At 33.6% G+C, this 26,550-nt stretch overlaps 1 protein-coding gene across 2 annotated transcripts in view; it reads right to left on the bottom strand.

The window, feature by feature from the left end:
• The window catches only part of COL11A1 (collagen type XI alpha 1 chain), a 206,312-nt gene that overhangs the window by 47,059 nt on the left and 132,703 nt on the right, over positions 1–26,550 (bottom strand). For both annotated transcript variants that reach the window (XM_004481221.4, XM_058303110.2), the window contains 6 exons: positions 24,988–25,095; positions 22,579–22,686; positions 21,596–21,649; positions 18,047–18,100; positions 17,435–17,542; positions 37–90 (listed from right to left, as the gene is read on the bottom strand). In XM_004481221.4, coding sequence (XP_004481278.2) covers positions 37–90; positions 17,435–17,542; positions 18,047–18,100; positions 21,596–21,649; positions 22,579–22,686; positions 24,988–25,095 — 486 coding nt within the window. The remainder of the gene's footprint in view (positions 1–36; positions 91–17,434; positions 17,543–18,046; positions 18,101–21,595; positions 21,650–22,578; positions 22,687–24,987; positions 25,096–26,550) is intronic.

Here is a 26,550-nt window from a genome sequence, read left to right as displayed (position 1 = left end):
ACAGTATCTATCAAACACTAAAAAATAAAAACTTACCATGGGACCAACATCCCCATTTTCACCTTTTTCACCAGGTGGACCTGGCAGACCCTAAGGAAATATAATAGAAAAACAATAGAAGTCACTCAGCTATTTAAAAACATACTTTTAGGCGGCGGACTTGGCCCAGTGGTTAGGGCGTCTGTCTACCATATGGGAGGTCCGCGGTTCAAACCCCAGGCCTCCTGGACCCGTGTGGAGCTGGCCCATGCACAGTGCTGATGCGCAAAGAGTGCCCTGCCACGCAGTGGTGTACCCCATGTAGGGGAGCCCCACTTGCAAGGAGTGCACCCCTTAAGGAGAGCCACCCAGTGCAAAAGAAAGTGCAGTCTGCCCAGGAATGGTGCTGCACACATGGAGAGCTGACACAACGACACAACAAGATGATGCTACAAAAAGAAACACAAATTCCCGTGCCACTGACAACAAAAGAAGTGGACAAAGAAGACTCAGCAAATAGACACAGAGAACAGACAACTGGGGTGGGGGGAGGAAGGGGAGAGAAATAAACAAATAAATAAAAATGATTTTTAAAAAAAGAGTAATAACCTTAAAATACTCTATAAAAAATAAAAACATACTTTGTCATTTCTAATATAATACCAATAATTAAATATACAGTTAGATATGTAAATTAAGATTCAGAAAACAACATTTGTAAAATACACTAACAACATTGCCTACATATGATAAAAACCTTATACCTAAATTTACAAGTAAAAATTGTGCTATGTATAATATTAGGCTGTTGGATTTTTAGGTAAAATAAGTAAATACATATTTGTTCTGGGAATTTATGAACATCATAGTATTATATATTTTATGACCAGTATATAGGACTGACATGGTAAGATTTTGTTAAAAATCTTGTCTTAAATTGTTTTAGACCAACCTGTCCAGGTGAGCTTTTTTGTTTTGTTTTGTATTATAATTAGCTACTCCATTTATCAATACTCTCAAAAACAAATATTTCAAAACCTTAGGAGGGTCATACATATCTTCTGAACTTTGGATCCAGTAATTCCACTTATGAATCTTAAAAATTAAAAAAGCTATGTAACCTATCAAATCCTTTTCCATATATCTAGTCACACCACAATGGGCATGGAGGGGTTCCACGTTGCAGCATAATGTCAGAACCGGCTGTGCTGAAATTTCACCTGATTAAGTCTTTGTGGGGAAATTACTACCTCTTGTTCACTTATTTGAGTTCTCAAATTAGTTTCCCCATGGTTTATATTTCTTCCTTTGTATCACAGTACACTGCACAAGCTTGAATTGTAGATTTAATAAATAATATTATAACACATATTTATATGCTTATAATTATGAGTACTTTGCCAAAGTGGTCTTTTAGTTGTCAATTTTGTATCTGTCTCAAATAGCAGAAGTCAAGGCAAAACCTAAGATCTCAATAAAATGTTCGTTGAATGAACCCTAAAATATAAGACAACAGACAAAGCTGCATACAGCAAAATATGCAACAATAGTTTATTTTTATTGCAACAATATTTATAATAGTGAAAACTATCAATGATTCTAAATGTTTAATCATAGAAAAACTAGCTAAATTAATTTTGTTTTGTTTAAATGACAAGGAAATCTCATGGAGTTATTAATGTGTTATTTACTAATATGTAAATGTGGACAGTGCTTATGATAAGTAATAAAATCCAAATACAAATGAATATGAATGGTATGAATGTAACTTTAAAATATATATGTAATCTGCATCATAATTATTAGACAGATAATAAAAAAGGAAATAGTTTTTAAATCCGGTAACATTATGGGCTGTTTTAATTTTTTAATAACCATTAATGTTAATCATATACATCTTATATACTCTACACATATTTTATCATTAATTTTGTCCAATAGTATTTCAGATACAATTTATTTAGGAAATAAAAATGCAAATAATACAAAACCTCTATAGTTCTGCTGGTACTTTAGTAAAATTATTGATTTCCTGTCACTACACTGTAGCAGCTGCAAATTATTTACTATGACCAGAGCAAGTACATTTTAGTTATTATCTGCTAATCATACACATGTAAAACAGCTACAACATGTTTCATGAAATAATATGTACCTTTTTGCACAAATGATATTCTTTTATATTTTAATTTTATTTTAGCTTATCCTGTTCTACTTCATTTTTTAAAACAAAATTGCTTTTATGACCTTTCAGTTTTGAAAGACAGTGATGTACTACGTATTTGTAAAATTTTCCTTTTTATTGGATATGGCATTAAGTCATCTTGATGATGAAATCCTAAGGGAAACTATATATCAAGATTTTTTTTTTCTCCCAAACATCAGTTAGATGTCTGGGAACTTTGCTTCCCAAACAGTTACCATCATGATGGTAGTTTCTAGAATTACAAGAGGCGTTCCTGGGAGGAAATAACCAGCCAGTATTCTCTCAGGTTTTAGTCTCCCTAAATACACTGGGAGATGGCTAAAATTTTAGATTCCAAGATCCTCAGCCTCAGAGATTTTAATTCATTGATGGCGCACATGTATTTAAATTCTTAAACATTCAAAGACATTTTGACACAGATGAAATAAAGATTTTACTTTAAGACCATTTCCATAAGGAGAATGTATTGCAAATAAACATAATTAAGTTCTTGTCAACATCATATAAATTAGTAATCACATTTTTTATCCTTTATCCAGATTTCCATCTTTTTTTAATATAGAGTGAGTACATCTGATTTTGGATCCCTAAACTGATTGTTACATCTAAATTAGATTACAGTTTTCTTTTACTTGGTTTACATGACCAGTTCTACCTGGCTGCTTTATATTTTCCTTTTTTTGTTTATGATTATTACTAATAGTCATAGAAAAAACTGAAATATTTATTTCTTTTTTGATGAACTTTGATTATAGTTTGAGTTGATTAAGACAGAATGTTCTCATTATTATAATTCATAGGGACATAATGAGTCAAATTTTCTTGTTAAGCATGCTTGAAACACACTCCAGTGTTAATCAGTTTTCATATACCCTAAATTCTCTTGAGGAGTAATTTATACATGGAGAGATTCTAAGGTTTGTCAGTTTAAAATCATTTGCCACTTAAGTAGTATATCAAAAATATGAATTTAGCCCAAGAAGTCTCATCAGATACCACTCCTGCATAAGGACATGAAGGGTAAATATTGAGTCAAAAAATCAAGTTATTTAACCCGAATATTAGTTTATTATTATTTATATATATTGTAATTGCTAACATCTATCTGCCATGAAAACTGAATTAAAGGTTGTAAACGCAATTGTTAACATGGTAATTACATTAGCATCTTTTCAGATTCCTGATTTGAAGAGGTAGCTGTGGGAAAATATAATCAATTTTTTTAAATGAACTGATTTCTTGAGTCATCCTCATCAAAGAGAACATTTCTTACTTTGTGGAAATGAAGATAATTTCTAATTGAATATTTTATAAATATAACCTACAAGTCACCTTCTTTAATCATGAGAATTAAGTCCAAAATTACTGCAACCATATAGAATTCAGAGCAATCAGTTAAATGGAAATACAGGAAACAAATAGTAATACAGTAATATATCCATTAGCCATCTATTTTTGGAGGGAGGGGACTTCTATTTAATTAATACTTCAGAAGTTGTGGGTTTAAAGAACAGTCATGCATAAAATACAGTCTCCTATACCACTCTGTTATTAATACATTGCGTTAGTGAGGTAATTTTTTACAATCGATGAAAGCATATTTTATAATAGTGCTATTAACTACCATCCATGATTTAACACTGTTTATGTTGTGCCTTACCATGGATGTTTTTCTATTGCCATGGTTATAACCTAATAGTTACCCCTTTAAACATATTCAGAGATACATTTCAATGCTATCAATTATGTTCACAACTTTGTGCTATCAACATTACCTTCCATAACCTAAAGGTTTCCTTTGTCCCAAATAAACACTCTGTATATTCTATTAACTTAATTTTTCCCTACCTCTATCACATCCTCTAGTAACCTACATTCTAGATTCTGACTCTCAGAGATTGCTTATTCTAATTATTTTCATCTGAGGGAAATCATACAATACGTGTCTTTTTGTCTCTGGCTTATTTCACTCATGGTATCTTCACGGTTTATCCACATTCTTGCAATGAATAATATTCCACTGTGTGTAAATATCATTTTTTAAAAATCCACTTATCTGTTGATGGGCAAGGACTGCTTTTCTTTTTTGTGACTAATGCTGTTATGAACAATGGTGTGTAAATACTTCTTCAATCCTCTGCTTTCAGCTCTTTGGGGTATGTACCAAGGAGTGGGATTGTAGGGTCATACAGTAATTGTGTAATTAACTCTCTGAGGAAATGCCAAACTGTCTTCCAGAGAGACTGCACCATTTCACATTCTCACCAGCAATTAGTGAGTGTTCCTGTTTTTTCTACTTCTGCCCCAATACTTGTAATTTTCAATTTTTTAATAGTGCCATTCTAGTAGCATGAAATGGTGATTTTGATTTGCAGTTCCCTAACGGCTAATGATACTGGGCATCATTTTGTGTGCTTTTTGGCATTTGTTATTCTTCTTTAGAGAAATGTCTAAGTCTTTTGCCCAATATTTAATTGGATTGTCTTTTTTGTTGAGGAGTTGGAGGATTTCTTTAGATATTCTGGATATCAAACCCTTCTCATAAATATGGTTTACATATATTTCCTCCCACCATGTAAGCTGTCATTTTACTTCCATGATAAAGTACTTCGAGGTGCAAAAGTTTTTAATTTTGATAAGGTTCCATTCATCTATTATTTTTTTGTGTTGCTTGTGCTGGAGGTGTAAAATAAAAGAAACCATTGCCTAACACAAGGTCCTAGAGATGCTTGCCTACATTTTCTTCAAAGAGTATGATAGTTCTCTCTTGTATATTAAGGTCCTTGATCAACTTTGAATTAATTTTTAATATGGTGTAGGAATCTACCTTAATACTTTTGCAAATGAAGATCCAATTTTCCTAGCAAAATTTCTTGCAGAGTCTATTCTTTTCCAACAGAGTGGTCTTTGCATCCTTGTTAAAAGTCAGTTGGCCAAAAATGTGAGAGTTGATATATGAGCTCTCAATTCAGTTGCATTGGTCTATATGTCTGTGTTTGTGCCAGGGTGATGGAGTTGTTTTGTTTTTGTTTTGTTTTTCTTTTGTTTTAGGACATACTGCAACTCAAACCTGGGACATGTATATGTGAAACAGGTGCTCAACCACTTGAGCTACATCCGATCCCCAAAGTTTTGATTTTTATGGCTTTCTAATACATTTTAAGATCAGGAAGTATCCATCTTCCAACTTCATTCTTAGTTTTCAAGATGACTGACTACTTGGGGCCCCTAACTGTTTCATTTAAATTTGATGAAAGATTTTTCTATTTCTGCAAAGTTTTTTGGGATTTTGATTGGGATTGCATTGAATCAGTAAATCATTTTGGGTACAACTGAAATCTTAACAATATTTAGTCTTCCAATCCATGAGCACAGATTGTCCTTCCATTTATTTAGGTCCTCTTTGATTCCTTTTAGCAATATTCTGTAGTTTTCTGTGTATAAATCCTTTGTATAATTAGTTAGATTTATTCCTGGCTATTTGATTATTTTAGTTGCTATTGTAAAAGTTTTTTTTATTTAATTTTCTGATTGTTCATTATTAACTTATAGAAACACTACTGATTTTAAGCATTGATATTGCATTCTGCCACTTTGCTGAATTCATTTACTCAGGAGCTTTGTTGTAGATTTTTCAGTATTTTCTGTGTATAGGATTAAGTCATCTGCAAATAGAAAAAGTTTTACTTCTTCCTTCCAATATTTTATTTTATTTTTCTTCCTAAAATGCTCTGGCTAGAACTTCCATACAATGTTAAATAACAATGTTAACAGTGGGCATTCTTGTCTTATTCCTGATCAGGGAGGGAAAACTTTCTGTCTTTCACCATTAAGAATGATGTTAGCAGTAGGCTTTTCATATATGTCCTGAATGATGTTGAGAAGTTCCTTCAGTGCCTAGTTTTCAAATTGTTTATATCAAGAAAGAGTGCTGAATTTTGTCAAATGCCTTTTCTGTGTAAATTGAGAAAATCATATTTTTTCCTGTTTTCCTTCATTCTGTTAATGTGGTGTATTGCATTAACTGAATTTCTTACGTTGAATGACACTTGCATCCCTGGGATAATTCATCATTGTGTATGATTCTTTGAATGTGCTATTGAATTCAGTTTGATAGTATTTTGGTGAAGATTTTTGAAGCTCTATTCATAAGAGATAATGAGCTGTAATTTCCTTTTCTTATGATATCTTTATTTGACTGTAGTATGAGGGTGATATTGGCCTCTTAGAATGAATTAGGGAGTATTCACTCCTCTTCAATTTTGTGGAAGAATTTTGAGCAGGATTGGTATTGATTCTTCTTGGAATGCTTGGTAAAATTCTCCTATGAAGCCATCTAGTCCAGGGCTTTCTTTGTTGGGAGGTTTGTTTTTGATTACTGATTTAATCTCTTTATTAGCTATCAGTTTATTGAAATTTATTTCTTTTTGAGTCAGTGCAGGTCATTTATGCATTTCTAGGAATGTGTGCATTTCACCTAGGTTATTTAATTTATTGGCATATAGTTGTTCATGGTTTCCTCTTATATTCTTTTTTTAAAAAATGGAAATGTTTTATTTTTAAAGAAGTTTTAGATTACATAAATATTACATTAAAAAAATGGGATTCCTTACCTTTGAACACTGTATGTAAAAACCATAGGTTTATTATTACTTTTTAGATTATTTGCATTTTCTCATCTGTAGAAATACATATAAAAAAAATAGAATACAATAGTACTTGAATTTATAATTTCCCAAATGGTTACCTTTACCAGAAGTCTTTTTTCTTTATGCCACTTTGAACCACTGTCTAATGTTCTCTCCTTTCAACGTAAAGAGTTCCCTTAAGCATTGCTTGTAGGACAGCAGTTCTAGTACTCATGAATTCCCTCAGCTTTGGTTAATTAGGGAATGTCTTAATCTCACCCTCATTTTTGAAAGAAAGTATCACCAGATAGAAAAATTCTTGGTTGGCATTTTTTCCCCCCAGCAATTTATTTCAACCCATTGCCTTCTTGCCTCAGTAATTTCTGTGGATAAATTCACACTCAATATAACTGGGAATTCCTTGTGCATAACATGCTTCTTTTCTCTTGCAGTTTCATAACTCTCTTTGTCCTTTTCATGTGACAGTTTGATCAGTATATGATAGGGCACTTTTTTTTTCCTTCAAGTTTATCTTGTTTGTTTGCTATGGTCTTCTCAGATGTTCATGTTCATGTCTTTTGCCAAGTTTGGGAAGTTTTCCTTCATTATTTATTTGACTATTCATTGTTCCACTTGCTCTCTTTCTTATTCTTTTGGGACCTCCATAACACATATATTGGTACATCTGATGGTTTCCCAGAATTGTCTTCAGATATTTTTGCTTTCTTAATTCTTTTTTCTTTCTGTTCCTCAGCCTGACACATTTCAATTTCCTTGTCTTTGAGTTCACTAATTCTTTCCTCTGCCAAGTCAAATCTGCTCTTGAATCCTCCAGAGAATGTTTAATTTCAGTTATTGTGGTCTATAACTCCAAAAGTTTGTTTGGTAACATTTAAAAACTTTTATCTCTTTATTGAGATTCACATACTTTGCTTTCATTGCTTTTCTAATAACCTTTGTTTCTTTCTCTGTTTTGTTCTCCTTGAGCATACTGAATTAAAGCCTTTGGTATGTCACAGTCTGGTCTTTTCCCTGTTGCTTTCTGTATTTCTACCATCTTGGATGGGCCATCATTTCCTATTTCTTTGTTTGTCTTGTAATCTTCTGTTGCACATTGTACATTTTATATTTTAAAATCTTAACTCTGGGGTTTAGTCCCTGAGATGTTTGCTTCCTGAGTTTGTAACCAGCAGCTGATAAAACATATTCTCTTGAGGGCCAGCACTCCTATCATGAAAGTCCACATGAGATGGATATTGCAGTTGGACTTAAATCAGGTAGGCCTTTTCCCCAGGCCATCTGCCTCAATTGCTTCCTACAGTGCTTTCATTTTCTCATGCAGCTTTTGCCTGGACGGCAAATTCTGGAAGGGGATCTTATTGGAGAGGAGTCTCCCAAACCAGTCTTTCCCAGCCTGAACAAAGCCAAGGATCCACAAAGGGACTGCTAGCCAGTTCCAAATTATCCTGGAGAGGGAAAGGGAGAGCTGAGAAGGGCACAAGGATCTTCTTCCACATACTCCAATGCTGTACTTTCCTAACATGCCCAGCAAATACAGCCCTTCAAATATCCTCCACAGCTCTGACAAAGCGCCTGAAATTAAGTCTCCTTACTGCTTTTGTCGGGGGCAGGTTGGAACAATGGCCAAGCTCAGAGCTGGGCCACCATTGATCTGAAATACCTAATCAAAAGCAGTGCTCAGTGATCATTGTTTGCTTTCCTGCCCCAGAAACTCCAAGATCTCAGGAAAGTGGACTTTTATCCCCTTCCCTGATATCAGAGAGCTATGTCAAGGGACAGATCCCACTGCTAACTGCTGCACCTGGGGGATGGGCTCTGGTAACCACTGCTGGGATAGAGCAATTTACTGGTAGTTAACCATAATTTAACACCCCTTTCTTCCTGATCTTCCCTGGATGCTATACAGTGTTTTTCTGGATGCCTGAGTTTTGAAGTAGTTGATTCAGATATTTCCTGGCTGTTTAATAGTTGTTCTGGTGATGTGGGCTATGGGTGGGAGACTCTTTGTCTCTTCAGAGATAACCTAAACTATCTGTGACTTGTGGGTGTGGGATGATGAAAGGTTGCAGTCCTGCCCTTGGTGAGCAGGAAAGAGTTTAACAATGCAAGGTCTATAAACTTTAAGTATTCAGGGGAAATGCAAACCAAATATGCTAAAAGCTTATTGAATGCCTGAGGTCCATGTTAAAAGCTTACCCAAGATGTGGAAATATATGCTAATTCAAGCCTATTGAGAACTGAAACAAAAGGACCATTTGGCCTCTCCTCTCTGTATAAAAGGGACTGAAAAATCTTGTTTGGGGCTCGGGATTGAAACAGAAAGTTCCCGAGTTCGGCCGGCCGTCAATAAACCATTTTTCCTTCTCAAAATCATTCCTGAGTCCTGACCTCTCTATACTCAAATAATTGAACTTCTCTCAAACTCTACAACATTTTTTGGCAACCACGGAGGGATAACAAACGAAGGCCAGAGACGGTGGCACTTTGCTGCCCCTTCCAAATCCCCGAGGAAGCCGGGAGGACTCGGGTGAACCCCAAATCTGGGTGCCCCTGGATTAAATTTAATCCAGAAAAGATGTGGGCTCCACCAGAATCTTCCTGACAAAAATTGAGGGCAAGGGAAGGTCTGAAGAGAAAGATTCTGGGAACGAAAAGAACTCCGAACATAGAAGAAGGTAAGACTCCCCGGGTGAGCACAGTCTGGAAGGCCCTAGCTTTAACTGCTAGGAAGGGGAGGCTGATCATCTCCCGAGAGAACCCTAGTAGCCCCAGAGAGATGGGGGGAAGCCGTTCTCTCTAGGCTTGGGAAAAGGAGAAAAATCGGGGAAAAGCCCTGGTGTTTTGGGTTTGTCTAACTGCATGTTAGAATCTGGTACTGGTCTTATATCCATAAAGGAGTGGAGTCTTGATTTAAAAGGAAGGCTGTTTATAGGTTCGAGTCCTAATATCCTGGAAATTGGTCTAGATTAAAAACAAAACAAAACAAAACTTGTTTACAGGAAAATGAATTGGCTTTTCTGGTGGAGCTTGGTCTGGGTGTAAAGTTTAAACAGTGGAAAAAGTCTAGCTGAAATCTTTTGTTATGGTGCTAAATTGTGAATGAATTCGCTTTATACCAAATGTTAAGTGTTCTGAGGTTTGTGATGGCTGTGGGGGCAGCCATGGTGAAAATATATATATAAACTTGTGGATCAGATTAGTGACCGTTGTGCTTCTGTCTGTGTCAGCTCAATGCTAGGGTTGGAGTTGTGTCCTTATGTAAAGTAGAATTACAGCTGAGCTGGAGCCCTCCCTTGCCATTGGCAAGGGGGTGAAATGATTATGGGGCAAAACTGAGGAGTCTGGATGTTTGCGGAGTCTAGATGTTTGTGCATGCTCTGCTGTCTTGTCTCTGGTCTGGCCCTTTGCTGGCGCTTGGAGGCCATCTGTGTCCATGCCATGCACCCAAGTTTGTTGGGGATGTCCCAGTCAGGGTGGCTGGGTCCCTGGGAGAGTTGCCAAATTTGAGTAGGTTCTGTCTGCCCATTTTGGCTGAAAGCTGGAAAGGGGGGAGCGGCTTGCCCCTTTCCAGTGAGTCCACACCTTCTATTCATAAGCCGCATTCCTGTTTGATTGTTGTGCACCCGACTGCCTGGAAGGGGGGGAGGGGAAGTGAAGGGGGTGAAAAGCAGAATCAGAATAAATGCAGTAAAGTTTCCTCCATAGGGTGTCAAAGCCAAAATACGTTTGCATTCTGCCCAGGTTCTTAGAAGGTACTGTAGTAACTTTAAGTAAGATAATGTGTTCTGTGAAGGTAAAATTTGTCTTAAAGGTATAAATAATTATAAAAGTTTTACAAAGCATTGTTTAAATTAAGGTATTTAAAAGGCTAATTGCAGAAAGTCATTATTAAACAAAAACTGAATTGATAATAATAATAATAAAAGGTAATTTTATAACAATTTATTTGGCAGCCAGCCTTCCCTACCAACTTGCTTCCAAAGAAACTGTTTCTGGTATTACATGCTTCTAAGTATTTAAAGTGAATAAAAGTTCATTATTTTAAAGAGCTTGTTTAGTATTAATGGCAATTATATGTTGTAAGAAGTTTGCCTGGTAACTTAGTATGTGGGATATATGGAATGTGTTTTTATTGTGAAGGAAACAGAAGATGATTTTGTCCTAAGATAAAATGATTGATTATTGGAAAGAGTAGAGTGTGGGACAAAACCTGAATGAATACTGAAAGTGTAGAAGGTTTGTGGAAGGAAAATTTTATGATTAAAATTGAGTAAGATCACTATACAAAGAAAATCTGTTTTATCAAAATAGCTTCTTGTACTTTAACCTCATCATTTCCTCAGTGTTTCAAAAAGAAGGGGTCTTCTCTTTTAAAGAACATTATATTCTAGAGATCAAATTCTGAAAAGTAGCTTTTTATTTCAAACTAACTGCAAGAGATTTATTCTTATACCTTAAAAGAAAAACTAAAGTAATAGTTAAGTTCATTTAATATGTTATAAGTCAAATAAAAGGTGTTTAAAGGTGTAACAAAATTAACAGTTTTTAAAAAAAAATTAATAAAAACTGTAACTAAGTTAAAATTATTTATAAATGCATTTATATTATAAAACAGTGGAAAGATAATAACTGAAATTATAGCTGGGGGAAGTTAGCCTGAAATTATTATTTAAGTGTAAACTCTAAACTTAACCTTTCCTTAGTTTATGGCTACTTCAAGCCTAACCTCACCCCTTGCCTTTGCCTATGGTTATTTCATAATAGCTTCTGTCCCTACAGGCCAGAGAAGAGCTGGGACATCACTGTCTACTGTCCTGGTATTAGTAACCCTTTCTCTCATGAATTCAAGTTTAAACTAAGTAAATTGCTGCCTGATGGAATAAGGTTAAATGACCACTGGAGTTTTATTATCTCCAAAATCAAAAGGGGGGTGGAGGGGGAGAAGCCTCCTGCCTTGACGGTCAGTGTTCCTAAGACTGGCAATTCATGACAGAAACCAGTTTGTCTACCTGAGGCTTCAAATAGCCTCAGTAAATATATATAAAATTAATCTTGTTGCTTATCCAAAATTCTGCTAAATTCAAAGTAAAATATAAAGTTCTGAAACAAAAAAATAGTGCTAAAACATTGAGAACATTTTGGTTACAATCCATTAAGAAAGAAAATTCTTGTGTAAAACTGCATAGTCATAGTATAAAACTGCACAGTCATAGTGCAAATTAAGAAGAGTTTCAGGAGTCTTTGAAATGTTTTGCAGTCACACTTGTTTTTGTAAGAATTAGAAGTTTAAAGTAACTAAAGTTATGTTGTTGTGTCAAACTATTCATGTCTGCCTATTTGCTCAAATTGTTGAGGTTAAATATGCAGTTATAAGTAATATATATTTCAGGACCCCAAATTAACCTAAACAGTATATAAAATAATGCAAATTATATATAATATCAATGAGTTTTGTTTCTGTGTCTAACTCTTTGTGTCTGCCCATTTACTCAGTGTATGTCCTCATACATCAGGATAATATCAAATTAATGAATGAAAATTCTTAAAAGAGCTCTATTCAAATTGTTAATTAAATATGCAGTTATATATGTAAATAAATATTCTTAAAGCCCAAATTAAACTAAGCAGGATGAAAAAGTCATAGAAATCTGATTATAGAAACAATTGGGAAAGGGCCTCCTCTTTGCAAGAGCTTTAAAGGCAAGACTAGGTGTGGCAGATTAAACCTATCTACTAGGCTAGGGAATTAAGAATCAGTTTGCCAGGTAATTTCCCAGTTTAAACCTTTTGTCAGCCATAAAATGTAAAAAAACAAAGATTAGGTTAATTTTCACATAAGAAAAAAAAAATGTTGATGTAACCTGGTGGCCTGCTGCCTCAGTCTCCCACTCCCAGGTTGGACAGCAGTGGAGGAGACCAGTTTAGGCCAGTCCTATGGGCAGTGGAAGGATTCCCAAGAAGGAGCTAAGTTGGTGCCATTTCGGCACTAAATTCTATTCCTTATTTGACAAAGGGGAGCAGGTGAAAACTAAAATGGTTGGAATGTGATAGAGGAAGCAGCTAAATTACAAACTTTTGTGTGGGAAAGTTAGATCTCAGATAAGCTGTAATTCTGAAGTATCCAATCTATGGAAAAACAGAGGAAGAGCTTGCATGCTAGGCTTAGGGGTATAAATTGTGTCATTTTTCTTTGTTCGGGGCACCAGCCATATCTGGCTCTGCGCCCCTTCTTGCAAGATTGAGAATAAATTCTTTTCTTCTCCACAATCTTGTGAGCCTTATTTTCTTCCAGTAGATTTCTTTCCAACAAAATAAAGGTAATTAGTGGCTCTATTAACAAATTTCAGTAAGTAAAGGAAAGTCCATAAAAACTATGGAGAGATCTTTCCTGGGTTATGATTAAACAAATTAAGTAGTTGTGTAATGTGTTTTAAAACCTGGTAGTCAGTATGCTTTTAAATTATTAATTTTCATAACTTAAACAAAGAAAAGAAGTTTTTACCTTCCTGTAAGGGAAAAAGAGAACATTCCTTGCATAAACTATAATGGTTTCAACTTTATTTAACTTGAGAGTAATCTCCCATAGTTAATTTATAAACTAAATTAACATTATGTACGAAATCTTTAGAATAATGAAAATTTTAAGTTCACATTGGTGAAATTAGGCTAAAGGAAAAAGATTATAGATATGCTCTCTTAAATAAATAGAGTAAATTTCTTTGGTAAATGTAATTTAATAAGTTTATTTAAACATGAGGTGTCTAGTCAATGTGGTTATAGTCAATTATAAGGAGATTGTAAAACATCTGCCAAACTGAAAATGTTTAAATAGTTCTAGTTCTAGAAGTCATTGTTAACTAAAACTTAGATTGATATTGGTAGCAGAAATAACTTAATGATAATAAAACCTGTCTGAAGGCCACCGCAAAGTACATATTTAAGTAAATGGTAATAAAAAGTTATATTGATTCTATTGGAAATCTTCTGTTTTCATTTTAACAATGAAAAATAATATTTTTCTTTTACTAAAGTAAAGTACCTACTGTTATCTTCATAGTAAAATTGTGTAAGTAAACAATCATTTGATATATGTGTTGCATTAAGTTGTTTAAAATATATATAAAAACAAGGAATAAACTTTAACATTGTCAAACTCTTGTGCATTCAAACCAGGCCTTGAATACATTACAGGTGGCCTCTCCATGTGAGTTATTGGCTAGGCTGGTCACTGAACCCTCAATTAAAAATATTTGCTATATCAGCCTCTGGTTCTGCTCCTGAAGTCGATGGAAACTATGTTGCAGTTTCCAGCTCCTGCAGTAGCCAATAATGACTCGGTACAGCCAAGTGTACAATGGATATCATCTCCAGACTGGCACTGTTCCATAGTGCCAGAGAGCACTATGCACCAGGCTAGTAGAATACTGGAAAATCTCTCTAAGATCAAGGATGCTGCAACTTGCTCACTGCGTTGAAGAACATGCTAAGTGGAGCCATGATACCAGGATACTGTAAGTGAAACTTAAACACAACTGGCATTATGGCCTGCTCTCATGGAGAGATAACATGTAAAGTATTACAAACCTGAAACTCAAAACTAATAATTGCAACTCTGAATCCTTATGCATTAAGTAATACATTAGTTAATATTAAGTGCTGTACTTTCATCCTGTACTAAATATATGCCTAATAATTATAACGGTATCTTTTCTATTTTGGATCAAGTGCAGAAGTATATTAGACATGTTAAATTCCTGGTAAAATCATTTTCTAAACAGTTAATAAACATGTCTATAGAATAAGGTGGCAGTCTCAGCCAGTCTAGTCAACTTCTATATTCTGCTGTACTCTGCTGTGTAGCAAAGGTGAGGCTTGCTTGCTGATGGTGAGTCACCTATTGAACAAGTCAAAATTGCTAGAAATTGTACAAAGAAAACCAAGGTGTAAAAAAACCTTTATTCTGTAGTTCTGATCACTCCCACAGGTGAAAACTAAGAGAATTTCCATTTTAGTGTTCTAATCCTGAGTGAAGCCAGTTGCCCAAGGAGTGCCAGTTCACCAGGAGCATCTGACAGAGCGAATGAGTGCCAATCATTGAACAGCTTGGAATGTGTCTTCAGACAAAGCTAAGTGTCTGTTGCAATTTCTCTCTGAAGATGAATAACTTAAAAAAGAATATATATGCTGTTCCCACCAGCTTTTAAGGAGTGCCATCTTTATAGGCACCCAACCTTGTCTACCTCTGTAATCCAATGTTCTCTTTTAAAAACGGGTATTCCGAATTTTTAATTAAGTTTGTTTCTTTCAGAGTGAACATCTTATTAACCATATGAAAACTTCATCCAACATCGTACAGAATGCCAGATCCTTCTTCCTCCAGTTAAAATAAATTAAGAGTTTTACACCTTATTAGGCAATGACTACAGCCCATGGCCAGCAGGAAGCAGTTACAGAAAAGAGATCGTCTCCCTTCAGCGCCCCTTTTAAATTAAAGGTGTAAAGTCTTCAAGGGTAAAATAAAATTAATAGATGGATCTGGAACCTGACTGGAAATCCACGTGAGAGCCGGTGGCCGCAGGATGACTGCAGGAGGCCCCCACCCCAGGATTCTGCTGTCCAGAATGAAAACTTCCAAACTTTTAAAAACAGTCCTGGATGCTACACTAAAGATTGATAAATAATCAATCAAAACAACAAACAGCCATCCACCTCATAGCTCCAACAATAATTATGCCAAAGCTTAGCAAGTTAAACTTTGGCAAAGGGGGGAAATGATGTGGGCTATGGGTGGGAGACTCTTTGTCTCTTCAGAGATAACTTAAACTATCTGTGACTTGTGGGTGTGGGATGATAAAAGGTTGCAGTCGTGCCCTTGGTGAGCAGGAAAGAGTTTAACAATGCAAGGTCTATAAACTTTAAGTATTCAGGGGAAATGCAAACCAAATATGCTAAAAGCTTATCGAATGCCTGAGGTCCATGCTAAAAGCTTACCTAAGATGTGGAAATATATGCTAATTCAAGCCTATTGAGAACTGAAACAAAAGGACCATTTGGCCTCTCCTCTCTGTATAAAAGGGACTGAAAAATCTTGTTTGGGGCTCGGGATTGAAACAGAAAGTTCCCGAGTCCGGCCGGCCGTCAATAAACCATTTTTCCTTCTCAAAATCATTCCTAAGTCCTGGCCTCTCTATACTCAAATAATTGAACTTCTCTCAAATTCTACAACACTGGTAGAAGGACTAATTCCAGGTGCTTCCTATTCCACCATCTTCCCACCAGCAATGTATTTTTGTTAATGCCTTACGGTTTTCAAATGTGTGTACTCCTCATACATACGTATACATAATAGTCATGATTGCTTATTTACTAATTTCTAACAAGTAAAAGACTAGGCATAATGAATATGATAGCAAATGTTTTGTAATTTGCAAGCATAAAAAGAATTATTTTATTATGACAATAATGTGAAAACAAAAAAATTAGAATATCATGTTCACTGGTAGACATCATTGGGTATTTATAAAAATAATAATTAGAATAAGATATTCTATTCTATTATGCTTATAACATATCCAATTATGTATAGAAAATATGATATATCTATTTTTAAAACATACATGCATGAGTATTTGATATTTTCATAATTATTTTTCTCAGAAATAAACTACCTCTATTTTTGGTATGTTTGCAACTTTTCTCAAAGTATTTCAATAACTACATCTCATTTTTCAAATTTTGCTAAAAATGTTGTACTTTAAAATATTGGTCCTAAACAATTACATAGTAATTTATAGAATTTTAATGAAGTATTATTTACTATTTTCTGAATTAACCAACAATTTTTGTTGGTCTTATATAATCAAACATCTCTGAAAAAGAATGGCATATTAAAATATTATTTATAATTATTACGTTACTGGAGTAATTTCTGATATAATATTGTAATCACTTTAAATCCTGAGTTTCTATATAATTAATCAGGAGAAAATAAAGATAGCTTTTTATTTAGTAAATGGGAATTTAAAAATTCCATGTTTTTTAGTGTTTAATGTCATTTATATTTTCTCTAAATTTGGGGGTAGATTTGGGAGTGAGTGGTAAAGGAGGAAAAATGATTTTTAAAATCACATTATAATTTTAAAACAATAAACTCTTTTTATTGTTGAATCATTTTTTATTTTACCTATTTTTTTTTTTTTTTTTGGCATTTGCTGTTGGCAGTTGTGGTTGGCAGTTCATTATTTCTTGAAATGCTTTTAATCTTTTTGAGCCATCTGAAGTATTCTCTTTTCCTGCTATGACACCTAAAGAAAATTCTTCTGACATCTTACTTTAATCTTCCAGACTTAAATAAGATTTAGTTCATTTTTCAAATTAAATGCAAACGAAAGACCAGGCACCAGGACTGATACATCTTCAGAGAAATACTAATTGCTAAGAAGCAGTTTGTAGTTCAAATTTACATTTAAACAAAGCAGTCATTGTATGAAACTGTACCATAGCTCCGACATAAAATGGAAAAGCTTTGTTATCTATCTCCAGACAGCTAAGTGTGAGAAGTAGGTGGAAAAGACAGGGTAAATAGGGCAAAGCTTCTCACCTGAAGACCTATGGGACCAGGAGGGCCTGGGAAACCTCTTGCGCCCTCATCACCTTTCTGTCCAAACATGCCCTGCTGTCCTCTGGGACCTGACTCTCCATCACCTCCCTAAAGAAAAACAGTAGAAGTTACCACCAATGATAAACATGATATTATGCTACAAACCATTATAGCAACATAGCAATTTCATTTACTCAAAACTGGTCAATTTGAGAATCGCCAAATAAAAAGTTGACAAAATTCCATTATCTGCAAATAATCTGCCATTCTTTGTTCTGCTTACATTTTTTGCTTTTGAGGTGTTTGATTGGTTTTGATTTTACCATGTATACCAAACAAAGTAAAAGCTGTCTAATAAGGGAAATATAATGTTCAGAATTTATTACATATTAAGGTTGTTCTTGACCAGTTATTAACTACTCCAAAGATACAGTGTTTTTGTTTATAAGGATCAGCTTGATTAGCTACATTAGATAATTTAAATTTGATTCAACATTAAGTATATGAACAAAATGAATTGTTACACATAATCGAATGGTTACTGTGACAGTTCCTGAATTTAATCATGGAGCTGTATGGACTTAGATTTGCTGGTAAGAGTGGAATACTTACAGCTATTCCAGGGGCACCAACTGGCCCTTGAAGACCTGGGGGCCCAGGAGGTCCCTGCAGCGAGATAAAAATCAGTAATTTTGAAACAGAAGCCAGAAGATCATCAACTAAATAAAGCAGAACATTTGCCTTATCAAGCTCTATTAAATATCTCCAAAATCCTTCGGAAAAAGATAAGAAGAATTAATCAAAGTCTTTTGTATTATAACCTTAACTATTATTTATTTCACTCCTTGATATTTGAGTTTGCATACTGGCATAATTGAAACCATTATCATCTGTAATATTGTGGATTTTTAAAAATGGATTTCCATACTAACATAAATCAAGTTGGAAATTTCACATTTGAAAAATTTCAAAATAAGCAAGTATCTTTAATGAGATATATATGACTGGAAGGACACATAAAGGTGAGTCATGCACTTCTATGACACAATATGGATTTAAAAGCAATGTTAAAACACTAAACAATAGAATGTTTTTGCAGGTCACTAAGTGAAACTTTTATTTTAACACTGTATGCCAATAAATGTACAGTAAGATGTTGGAGATTCTATACAGCTAGAGTGCAGTGAGATACAAAAATGAAGAATTTTCTTCATATGTGAACCCACACAAACCCAGTGTTAACTATTAAGGATATATACAGAACCTCTTATTTTTAACAATAGATTTTCAAGAAGCAGTATGAGTCCTATATGCATAAATTTTTCTTCATAATTATATTAAATTTTTACATTAGTAAACAGATTAGATTTTATAGTAGACTTAGGCACTTTTTAAAAAATGATTGTATTGTTCTCTATTATAACCTACCTTATGTTAGGAAAAGTGCTTAAAGCAAAAGTTCTGAAAGTGTGATCCGTGGACCACTAGGGGGACCTGAGATCTTTTTCAAAATTTCCACTAGCTCAGAATTCTTTTCATAATAATACATGACATTATTTTTCTTTTTCACCATGTGGAAATTTGCATTAATGATGCAAAAGCGATGGTGGGTAAAACTGATGGCACGTAAGTACCAAGCATACACGTAGTGACAAGTAATTTCATTGTGTTCTTCACCACCATGTATTCTCAGTTAAAATGGTTGTTTCACTTAAGAATGCCCATGATGAATTATTAAAAATGATTGCATTAAATCTTGACCTAGCATATGTGTCTTAGTGTTCATGTGTCAAAATGGAGAACACATACAATGCACTTCTACTGAGCAGTGGAGTACCATGGTTGTCTCAAAAAGGGCACGTGGGCAATTGTTTTGAGTTGTGAACTGAACTAGCCTATTTTTCATGGAATACCAGTTTTACTTGAAAATAGTCTGTCAGGCAAATTGGGATTACTTGGATTTGGATATTGGGGAAAACATATTTTAGAAAATTAACGAAGGAAACCTGAGATTTGACATAAATACTGAGACTGCAATAACAATTGCCAATGAAAAAACTGAAATTTTCAAGCAAAAATTAGAATTTTGGAACGCCTTTAACTACCACTGCGAGTTCCACAGTTTCTCAAATTTAAAGAATAGTCTGATCATACTGACATTATATTAAAAACACTGTCAATTATTTGAAAACCCTACTAGTGAACCAATAATTTCAAAATGACCAGTCATTGAACAAATAATATCCAAATGATCAATGCAATATGTTATGTTTGAGGAAAAGATTTGTTCAAAGTGCAAGACAGACCAATGGAATTTAATGTAATAGTACTAAGAATTGATTCACCTGATGTCAGATTCTTACTGCAACTGACCTTCAAGAAAAACTACCACTTATTAAGTTTTTATGTAGAATCAAAGAATATCCACAATTACGTGAAAAAGTAATAAAAAATGCTTCCCTTTTCAAATTGCATGTCCGAGTGAACCTGGATTTTCTTCACGTGTTTGAAACAAAACAACATGTCACAACAGAGTGAACTGAGAAGTAGATATGAGAATTCAGATTCTTCTAATAAACTAGGCAAAAAAAAAAAGTCACTCCTCTCACTAATGCTATGGGGGAGGGAATATAACTATTTTTTCATTTAAAATGTTATGACTTTTTAATGAGTCAATAAATATTTTAAATTTTTCAATTTTAATTTAGAGTAAAATAACTCAGATACACAAAACCTTTTTGGAGTTTTCACTTAATTTTAGGAGTGTAAAAGGTTTCTGAGGCCAAAAAACGCTTGAGAACTGCTCACTGAAATGATAGTCACACAGTCATATTTATGTATAGCTTTTAAGGAAGAACTACATTTTTTCAAATACAGCTTCTGTCGAGTGCATAAAATATTCTAATTCAATCAACAGCATGTACCTATTTTCAAGAAATTTTTTCACCAACTGAATCTAGAACAGCAATTTACAAAAATAGACTTGACAAATTTATAATGAATACCAACTGCACAAAACTTATGCTGTTAATTTTCTGCTCACAACAATTGGCATAATTTTACAGCATGGATACAGGGCATCTTTCCACTTATTTGCCGAGTATTTGTTCTACTGGGTAAAAAGGAATTCAGTAGTCTATTCTAAGTTAAACATTTCAATAATTTGTATGCTGTTTCTGTTTTGATTCTGGATTTATCTTTTATTGAGAAACTTTCATCTCACAGGACTCTGGCAACCATTCAGTTTGGGATTCAGTCAATTCTAATAAAACCTCCGTCCAAATGTATGCATTAAGGTATATGATAATTCAAAACCAATAAGCTTAGAATGTCAGCTGGATCATAGGACAGAAACAGAGTAGTATATTAAAATAAAATTCCAGAGATGTTGTATAACACGTTTTCTATTCTAGTTGAACTTAAGAAATGGGGAACACATCTCTGTCCTCACCCAATTTATATTCCTATTGCAAAATAAATACATGTACACTGAAAGACTGTAAAAAATGGAAATAAAAACCCAGATTCCAGTAGATGTTCCCAAAAGAGTATATGAACTAATAAGTGTTGAAGTGAAGTAAATGAGAGTACCATTATCTAATGTATTTAATCAAATAAAGAGGGAAGTTTTCAAAAATATAATTTGAAGATGATGTAAACTGTTAGATAATGAAAAAAAAAGTCATAGAAGAATGAGCATGTCATTTGAGAAACAGAAATTATTGTGACACTTTCATGATTCAGTAAGAGAAACACTTCAAAGAATTTATAAAAGAGCAGATTTATCGATTTTTATAGAAGTAGAAAGTAGTAATCATGTTTATCTCGACATATACACACATTCTTCTCATATTCATATGGATAAGGAGACTATCATTATATGAGATTTTAACTTGCTGTAGAGAATTTAAAATGCACGCATTAGAATAATGACAAGCAAATATCATTCTGGTGTCTTCAACCTTATTTAATCACAGATGTAGAAAATGCCACAGAATTTTATAGAATTGTAGAACTGTAAAATCACAGAGGTTTTAATACTATAATATTGATATTATTATCTTTGGATAGGTAAATAAGTAATAGTATGAAAAAGTACCCATGGTAAAGAGTGAAAACATTAAGTGAATAATGTCCTTTCAATAACAACAGGAAACTCACATTTTCTCCCTTGTCACCCTTGCTGCCTTTTTGTCCTGGTTCACCAATTTCACCCTGTAATTGAATGATCTGAGTTAAAGTTTATCTCCAACATGCCATACTTGTCACTGCATTGCCATCATTATAATCGAGTTATTAAACTTTACCTTTAATATGTGTTGTGTTTAATAATACTGCTTAAAATATAAAAGCCTGGGGTCTTCTGCTTCTAACTTTCTAGTATTGAAAGTTTATAGACAAATACAAGTCAACAGAACTTTGAGAATATCACAAGTGGAACTGAGACCAATTTGTTCTCAGTTATCACCTCTATACACTAACAACAAAAGTACATTAATTCATACAGAAATATAAGTACATATTAATCAACATTTGCTTTATTTTTTTATTCGTTTTCCAAATGTTAAAAGGATGCACATTTTCAGAGGACAGGTTCACAAAATTCTGTAGAGTTTTACAATAATATTAGAAAGTATATTGAATTCAAGCACTTAATACAACCACACATCTGGAATCAAGAACTTAGAATCTTTTCTTATACAACAGTAAAAGAGAAGACCATGGTTACCAAATAATTACATAGTTCATTCTCAAGTCTAACTGTGCAATATCCATAATACATGGGTTAAATATATACAAGTAATAGCTTTTCATTTTACATTTATTTCAGAAACCATATATTTTTAAAAAATTATTAGCCAACTTTGTCAGCCATTATTGTTTCTCATTGTCATTGTTCCTTCATTCCCTTTTCCTGTTAACATGCTGCATATTTCCTGGAATAGATTCTAATTACCTGCCTCTAAAATAGAGCTTTTAAACACACGGAAGGGGTACAAAAGTTTGAAAAAGGTCATCTTTGATCTGGTATACTATATTTGATCTGCTATCTAATTTTAAAAAGCATAAATCCAGAATTCTTGAGAAAAATTAAACTTTTTTCATAGGATGTACAAACATGAATAGAAAAACAGAACACCTACCTTGTCCCCATCTTCTCCAGGTGAGCCAGCAGGACCAGCAGGACCTGGAAGGCCCACAGGACCCTGTACACCATCTCTCCCGGCAGGACCCTGGGGACCTTTCTCTCCCTGTATTGAAAATCCAGCAGATTATTAATGTCCTGTAAGAAATCTAAAAATTAGCCATTTGTTACAATTTTTAAGCACAGTCACAATAGCTATATGTTGGTTTCCACTCGACAAGGAAAATGTTAATGTTTCTAAGAAAAAAAATTCAAGTAGTAAATGATGGCACAAAAGGTCCTTGTTGGGGGCATATATGACTCAAGCAGTTGAGCACCCACCTCCCATAAGGGAGGTCCTGGGTTCGGTACCCGGTGTCTCCTAAAAAAGTAAAAACAAACAACTAACAAATGAAAAAACCAACTTAGGGGAACCGATGTGGCTCTGTGATTGAGCGCTGGCTTCCTACATACAAGGTCCTGGGTTCAATCCCCTGCCCCCAGTACCTCAAAGAAAAAAAAGATCCTTGTATTTTCTGGTGACTTAGAATACTATAGTTATTAACATTTTATGAATCATAGTTTGTAGTCCATAAAGACAATTAAGATGCAATTTAGATTTTTTCTATTAAACACATAGTTTTTAAGCCAGAATTATATATTGATAAATTGAATGTTTATGCTTATTATGAAAATCTTACTGAGCCTTTATTCCTCTTTAGAGACTCTATTGAAATACATGTGCATAAAATTTAAGAACATTTAAATATTCTGCACCAGAAAATCATAACATCTATTTGCTCATGTTCAATTGAAAAATATGTTTTATATACTTTATATGTAACTCTTTTTCATTTTAAACAAACATTGCATGGATTTGCCTTGATTTGGGTATTTTAATTAAGTGCTGCTTTATGACTTGTTTAAATTTTTGAAAATGGCAATTTTCCTGTTTTTTTAAGTTTTCTAAATTATGTAATTTCAAAAAACACTTTTCAATTTATATTTCCCATAAAGATTTCCTTCTAGAGTATAAAATTAAAAATTCTTAAAAGACAAGAATACATCAGTTTTGTACAAGACAGTATTCCTGATTGCCATCAATGAATCTTTTATACTGTTATACAAACTGGGAATCTACAGGTCATTAGGATCTATCTTTGCACTACACCCTTCTCCCTACTTCCCTCATCACCTTCTATCCCTTTATAATGACTAATTTTTTCCTCCTAAAAAATCTATTTCATTTCTATTCTCTTAATACTGTTTAGTATACTATAAAGTTATTTGGGCAAATCTTTAATTTCTGAGATTGAGTGGAGATTATGAAAGCTATGAGAGGGGAGAAAAAGAATTTTCCCCCAATTTTTCATTAGTAACATTTCAGAAAATAATGTATGAAATGCAACATTTTAAAATTTTCAACAAACTTATTTAGCAGGAAATTTATTGTTTTAAAGAAAAATTCTCCTCACATTAAAGATGCTATCCTCAGGCATCATAAATCCTTACCAAAATTGTATCTGTTTTTGAAAAATAATGGTTTTAAGGAAACACTTTTTAATTTGGTGACATTTGCATATCGCAGAGTAATGAAAGAAAATTCATGGGCAAAGAAAACAATGAATTTGGTCACAGAGAAGTCTTAATGACAAAGAAGAATTTTGAAAATCATAAGCTTAAATTGCATTTTATATGTCAAGACTTGCATATATAAAATTATTCAGCTTACATTTTGCTGTATTTATAGTCAGCAATTTTACCTACATTTTCTTAATGAGTTTGTGCTATACTCTTGGAGGAAGGAGAGAATGCATTGCTTTCTTTTAAATTAATATGTTTAAATCAAAAGCAGGGGTAAAAACAAGGGGGGATAATCCTAATAAAGAAACATAAATTTAATGAATAGAACATATTCCATCACTTAAATATAAAAAACAAGTCCAGTAAATATAAGATAATTGGTTAGCTGTTTCCCATCTCACTTACTGTAGATCAAAGTACAAATTACATGGAAGGGCAGCTACTTTCTATGGGTTTCATTGACAGACTATGGAAATGATTAGAAATGAAGTTGTACTACAAGAGGAGTGAAAAGTTCACACATTTCTAATACAAAGCAGCAAGGTATAGTTTTAATCAAAACTCCAATTTTATATGTTAAAAGGAGCAAATTCAAAAGCCTTTTACATTACTAATATCCAGCTCCCTCATAGGTATTAGGGTCTCATAAAGTGTAGGAAAATGTCATCTCCTTTAATTGAATTTGAAATTTTCTCTATTATAAATATAAAAAGACATGTTTATATGCCAGGCACATATGCAGAGAGGAAATGCAGTGGGGTATGAAAAGTTAATATTCTTGAATGAAAAATAATAACTTGTGCAGGGCAGCAGCATAATCTATCGTCTCCTTGAAATTACTTACAGGAGCACCTTTCTCTCCAGCTGGGCCGGGAGGACCCTGTGGTCCCGGACGCCCAGGTAAACCAATTGGGCCGGCTGTACCTGCTGATCCACGTTCTCCTGGCGAGCCCTGGTACAAGGGAAAATAAGTATTTTGTTATTTTTGAAGGAAAGAGTGATACTGGCTTAAGAGTCATTCATTTAATACTGGTATCTTATAGTCTAATAACTAATGTAAAAATAAATTTTGGACAGTTTGAAGGTCCCAAAGAGGAACAGTTGTACTCACTGTTGGAAAGATTCATTTTTAGCACCAAAATTAAGCAGAGATATTAACTTTAGAGAACAAAGATGAGAGGAAACATATTTCAAATTTATTTATCTTTAATATTTTATATATTTTATCTGTTTTTCATTTAAGTGTTCACAGTTGTTCACAGTGCTTAATTATACACACACACACATACACACAATAAATACCTCCCACACAATTTTCTCTCTGTTATTATGGATGTGCAGAATATACTTCATGGAATACTATTTCTCAAAGTGAGTCCTGGGCTTCTCCTTAAGCTTACTGAATCAAATTTCAAAACCCAAAAAATGATTTCAGAAAGAGTCATTGTATTAGGCAACACATGTAATTTTTATATAATAAATTGTGATAATCACTATGCCAGAGTTCAGATTTTTCTATCTAGAGAGTAAGTCCCTAAATTTTTCTTAGTGACCTGCGGCTACCATTAAGTCTTATTTTAAATACTGACAAGATAATTCACATTTGATTAGGTACGTGCAATTGAGTTTCAGAGAAAATGCGGAACATTTTTAATTCATTTGCTTTATACAAAAATCACTAATATGTGAAAATTTCTGAAAATAACAACGTGGATACTGCCTACACATTAATTTTCTAAATCAACAATTTAAGAAAACACTAATTAAAGCAAGACTGAAAGAAATGCAGGCATATATTTACCAAGTGCTATAAAGCTTAAGTACAACATTTACTATTTCTAATTTTGTTTAATAAAAGATAGCAAGGGTGTTGTCTTTGGATAAGATTCCTGGGTGGATGTTTAAGTTATAATTTACAATTTTCTTCCAAGATTGAACTAAATACAGAATATTAAGAAATATGATTATTAGTGCTTTTCCTAGGTAAATAAGATTTTGAGATAACATCATTTCAAAGCTCACAGGGTAATAATTTACAAAAGCTTGGAATAGTTATTCTCTAGCTTAGTTCCCATAGATTTGGGAATCATTTTATTATACAAATGTTAATTATTGAATTTGATAGTGATTTATATTTTATTTGCTAGAAATCTAATTACATGTGACTACAGCCAAAACAATAATAACAACATCTTATATATACCTAGCGCTCTACGATTTACAAAGCTGTTTTACACTCATTTTGTCATTTTCTTCTCAAAAAAATACCATGGGTTTGGTTCTGAAGTTGTAACATTTCAGTTTTAAAGATGAGGAATGTGTGGCTCAAAGAGGTTAATTGTCCTTCCCATAATAGTCAAGGGAGAACCCTGACTTGATACTCTATGTCCATTGCATTCTCCACAAT

The sequence above is a fragment of the Dasypus novemcinctus genome, chromosome 9, assembly GCF_030445035.2.
Source record: "Dasypus novemcinctus isolate mDasNov1 chromosome 9, mDasNov1.1.hap2, whole genome shotgun sequence".
NCBI classification, from domain to species: Eukaryota; Metazoa; Chordata; class Mammalia; order Cingulata; family Dasypodidae; genus Dasypus; species Dasypus novemcinctus.
The sequence above is the reverse complement of the archived record's forward strand: the minus strand, read 5'-3'. Positions and strand labels throughout refer to the sequence as shown.